At 38.1% G+C, this 5,075-nt stretch overlaps 1 protein-coding gene across 1 annotated transcript in view; it reads left to right on the top strand.

The window, feature by feature from the left end:
- LOC105996901 (olfactory receptor 2H2-like) overlaps window positions 1–2,539 on the top strand; it is a 4,019-nt gene extending 1,480 nt beyond the window's left edge. The window contains exons 2-3 of the mRNA XM_013031142.1: window positions 220–505; window positions 2,496–2,539. Coding sequence (XP_012886596.1) covers window positions 220–505; window positions 2,496–2,539 — 330 coding nt within the window. The remainder of the gene's footprint in view (window positions 1–219; window positions 506–2,495) is intronic.
- Window positions 2,540–5,075: the final 2,536 nt, after the last annotated feature.

Raw genomic sequence — 5,075 nt, 5'->3', positions numbered from 1 at the left:
ACTGGCTTGGTTCAGTCTCTGATCCAGTCCTCCACTACCCTCCAGCTACCCTTCTGCTCCCATCAAATGATAAATGATATTGTGTGTGAAGTTCCAGCCCTGATCCAGCTCTCCAATACAGACACTACCTACAATGAAGTCCTAATGTCCATAGCCAGTATTATTCTCCTTGTGGTGCCCTTGATCCTTATCCTTTGCTCATATTGTGCTATTGCGAAGGCAGTGCTGAGGATAAAGTCAACAGCTGGACAGAAGAAAGCCTTGGGCACCTGCACTTCTCACCTCCTGGTGGTCTCCCTCTTCTATGGCACAGTCACAGGGGTCTACCTTCAACCTAAAAATCCATATGCACATGAACGGGGCAAATTTCTTACCCTTTTCTACACTGTGGTGACTCCAACTCTTAACCCCCTCATCTATACCCTGAGGAACAAGGAGGTAAAAGGGGCACTAATGAGATTAGGGGGGAAGACCCGGGATTCCCCACATTCCAGTGAATATTCGTGTATGTCTATCTGTTGTTGAGCTTAAAAATAAAGAACTGTAGGGCTGGGAAGTTGGCTCAGTGGTAGAGCGCTTGCCTTGCATGCCTGAGGCCCTGGGTTCGATTCCTCAGCACCACATAAGCAAAAAGAAAAAAGCCGGAAGTGGTGGTGTGGCTCAAGTGGTAGAGCACTAGCCTTGAGCTGAAGAGCTGAGGGACAGCACCCAGGCCCAGAGTTCAGGCCCCACGACCAGACCCCCCCAAAAAAATAAAGAAATGTAATATCACAAAACCTGGGAAATATGCATCTCACCATTAGCAAAGATTTAGACCTGATTTCAGGTTTGTCTTTCAATCATGGATTGGAATCTAATTTCTTCATGATGCTCTTTAAGCACCATGTGTCATAGAAATTGCTATATTGTGGTGTCATTATCCTTGAGTTAGTAGAAAAAACATAATTGCAAAATAAAATATCAATTCTTAAGTATCAAGTCTGCCTTTTATTTAGTTTTTTTTTCATTTGTTTGTTTTTACAAGTTGTAGTAGTTCATTCATCCAAAAGTCTAGCCCCTACAAATTTTCTAGTTTGGAGTCAGAGGTATTGAATAAACTCACATGGCCTTCACTACTTAAGCCTTATGATTCTCTGATGAGTATGGATTGTTAGCAATACCCAGTGAAAAAGTCTTGACCAAGCTGGCCACATTCACTCTTCCTTTGTGCTACAACACTAATACAACCTGTGCCCATGTGTATTATGCTTGATATACTTGCTTTTCAGTTATAGGATTAGAGTTGTTTTTCTCCCTTCTAAGTTATTAATTTAATGAAATGTTTGTCTTTTAACAGGTTTTACTCTCAGCTTACAGATGTTCCCTCATATCTTATTGTCAATCGGTTACATATTAGATACTAGTGGTAGGATGGCAGATCAAGGTTACAAAATCACCGACGTCAGGGAGAGAATTATCCAATGGTAGAGACAGATATTAATCATAATGCTTTGTATTTATTATCATAGCAGGAAAGAATGCTTCTTCAATTCTTGCACAAGGTTCATTACTGTATCAGTTGATGTTGGGGAGAGGCACAGTACTAGGGTTTGTACTTAGAACCTCACCTTTGCTAAGCAAACATGGGACCTATGTTTCTTTGGGAAACAATGTGATTGGCAAGGGAAAAGGGAGGGAAGAGGGGAAGGGAGAACAATGGAAGGGGTGAATCTGGTCAAGATGAATTGTATTTGTAAATGAACATGTAAAATAGTAGCCCCCTTGTACACCATTTGTGGATTAAAAATTTAAATTATAATGAAATTGCTGTTGTTCTTAATGTATTACATGATTTCCTTTTTCTTTTGTGTTTCCCCCCAATGGTTTATCCCCTCTTGTCACTGTATTTGATTTTGGTACCCTTGAGTATTGTATATATGTTTATCTGAATTAGGGGAGGGAAGGGGAACAACAAAATTGTGAGACAAGGGACAAAGGGGGAGCCTATATCACAGCGATACTCACAAGACAATATGTTGGAAATGATCTGTATAACTGCAGGGGGGGGGGTAATTGGTGGTGGGAAAGAGGGAGAAAGATGAGGGTGAGGTTAACAAGTTAGACAAGAAATGTACTCACTCCTTACTTATCTAACTGTAACCCCTCTGTACATCACCTTGGCAATAATTTTTTTTAATTTTTAAAAAAGATTCCAATTTATAATTCTAGTAAATTCAATTTTTTTCTTGCTTGTAGAATATGCTGCCAGGTTGTGGTAAATATGGATAATTAAATAGTTTATAATTCCTAGGGGAAAATGGCCCTATCAACTTAAAAATTCCATAATGTTTCTTTTATGTTGTTTTTTCCTTTCTAGGTAAAATACTTTTGTATCTTCAGATTATTTAAAGTTATAGTGAAACAAATAAAATTTATCTCTAACATTGTTACTCTTTAGTGACTATAAATATTGAGATACATTTTGCTCCATAACCTTTATATGTCATTATTGATAGGTACAACTGTACAGAGACTAGCCATGCTAGATATCACTGTCTGACTCTTTCCTTTTCAGAGTCCTCTGCTAACATAAAAAAAAAAGCCTGGGTGTTCATGCATCTTTTTTAACTCAGTAACTCTCACATTTAAGTCTTGGACTTCCTACCAAGTGTATACAGTCATAAGCTGAGGTAAAATGACCCAAAAATATGTTGAAAATAAATAGTTTGAGCATCGCTCTCCTAAATTGATAGTTGTCTCACTTATTTATGCTATTCTTTTTCTTTAAACTTCCAAAACATCTAACAAAAACAACCAAGATGGCTGCTTGTGGCTCATGCATCTAATCCTTGCTATTCAGGAGGCCGAGATCTGAGAATCGCTGTTCGAAACCAGCCCAAGCAGAAGTCTGTGAGATTCTGATCTCTGAATAGCTACTCAGAAAAAGCCAGACGTGACACTGTGGTTCAAGTGGTGGAGTGGCTCAGGGACAGCACTCAAGCCCTGAGTTCAAGCCCCAGGAACAGCAAAAAAAAAAAGAAAGAAAGAAAAAAGAAAGAAAGAAAAAGAAAGACAGAAAAATAAAGAAAAAGAAAAAGACAATCATTTCCTGACCCTTAGCTCATACCATTAAAGGATTAGATGTTCCAGACAACCAAGTGCTTCTCCTTACATTTATCCTTTCTTGTATCAAAAGCCACAAGATACAAGTGAGAATAACAATTATGCTGAAATATGCTGAGGATAGCCAATATTCCTCAACAGGGGAGGACGTGTTACAATGTAACTAATACATAATACATTTCCTGAATATTCTTTTTTTTTTGTTGTTGGTTGTGGGACCTGAACACTGGGCCTGAGCCTGTCCCTCAGCTCTTCAGCTGTAGACTAGTGCTCTACCACTTGAGCCTCAGCCACACTTCTGGCTTTTTTTTCTGCTTATGTGGTGCTGAAGAATCAAACCAAGGGCCTCATGCATGCAAGGTAAGCACTCTACCACTGAGCCACCTTCCCAGCCCTCTGAATATCTTTTTAGGGTCTTATTTCAAGATCTGCGGTCAGAGATAAGGATCTTAAGTTAAGTACTTTTGAAAGCATTTGGATAAGAACGGTGCAAATTGCCAATTACAGGAATACTACATGAGGAAAAAGAAAAAAGAGAGAGAAGAAAGAAAACTGTAATATCCTTTTGAAGGAAAGATCCCTTAATTAGTATGTAATGGCCTTCTTTGTCTCTTCTTGCTAATTTTAATTTGAAGTCTATTTTAGCTGATTGAAACTGTACGGTCCCTTGGCACAAGACAAAATTTTTTAAATAAGAACCCAGAAACATAACAAGTCAAAGAAAGTTTGGACAAATGGGATTGTAGAGCTTCTTCATGGCAAAGGACATAGCTAACAAGATCAATAAAAAGATCACGGATTGGGAGAAGATTTTCACTTGGGACTCATATCTAAAATATACTTAGAACTAAAAAAATTAAATTCCCTAACAACAAATCCTCAAGGAAACAACTGTGCAATGAATAAGTGGGCTAGACTTAAAGAGAAACTTTTCTGAAGAGGATATATGAATAGCCAATAGATACCTGAAGAAATGCTCAACCTCTCTAGACATAAAAGAAATGCAAATCAAAACAACATTGAGATACTACCTCATCCCTGTTAGAATGGCTATAATCAAGAATTCTAATAACAGCAGATGCTGGAGGGGATATACACACACAATGGAATTCTATGCCTCCATTTGTTAGGAAATGGAAAGACTTGGAAAAAATTTATGTGAAGTGAAGTAAGCCAGACCCAAAGAAACATAGGTCCCATGGTTTCCCTTTTCTGCAATAACTAGTATATGTCTAGGACAAGCAGAAGAGGTCAAAAGTTATGCACATATGACCATATAACCACATGCTAAGCAAAATGAACCCCGAGATTGGGACACAAGAGATTTTATCTTTCTTGTTGTTCTTTTTAAATGTACTTATAATGTTTTATGTGATTTTTTTTGTTTCTTTGTATGTTCTTCCCCCATGGTACAACCTCCATTGTCACTGTATTTGATTCCGGTGTCCTGCATTTTGTATAAAAATTTTCCTAATTTGGGAAGGGGAAGGGAAATGACAAAATGCTGAAATAAGGATACGGGATGACACATTGTAACAATGAGATGCACAAGACACTATTTTTTTAATTGTGAAAATACTGTACAGAGGGGTTACAATTACATGGGCAAGATAAGGAGTACATTTCTTATCAAACATTGTAGCTTCCTCCTTTGTTTCCCCTTCCCATCCCTTCCCATCTCTTCCTGCCCCCCCCAGTACTCCCCACCCCACCAAAGTTGTAATGTACGTTTTTTGACATAAGGACTTGTACATCTCATTGTTACAATGGTCCACCTGTATCCCTATTTAAACCATTTGTTTTTTCCCTTCCCCCTCACAAATTATACCAACATCAAATGCCATGAAAACAGCGGTTATTCTGTGGGGGAGGGACATACAAAGCAACAAAGACATAATCTTATAAATCTGTTAGAAACAATCACATGAAAGAAAAAAACATTTGAATGCATATCTTAGTGTTCATTTCCCTAA

The sequence above is a fragment of the Dipodomys ordii genome, unplaced genomic scaffold (assembly GCF_000151885.1).
Source record: "Dipodomys ordii isolate 6190 unplaced genomic scaffold, Dord_2.0 Scaffold138, whole genome shotgun sequence".
Classification (NCBI taxonomy): Eukaryota; Metazoa; Chordata; class Mammalia; order Rodentia; family Heteromyidae; genus Dipodomys; species Dipodomys ordii.
The sequence above is the reverse complement of the archived record's forward strand: the minus strand, read 5'-3'. Positions and strand labels throughout refer to the sequence as shown.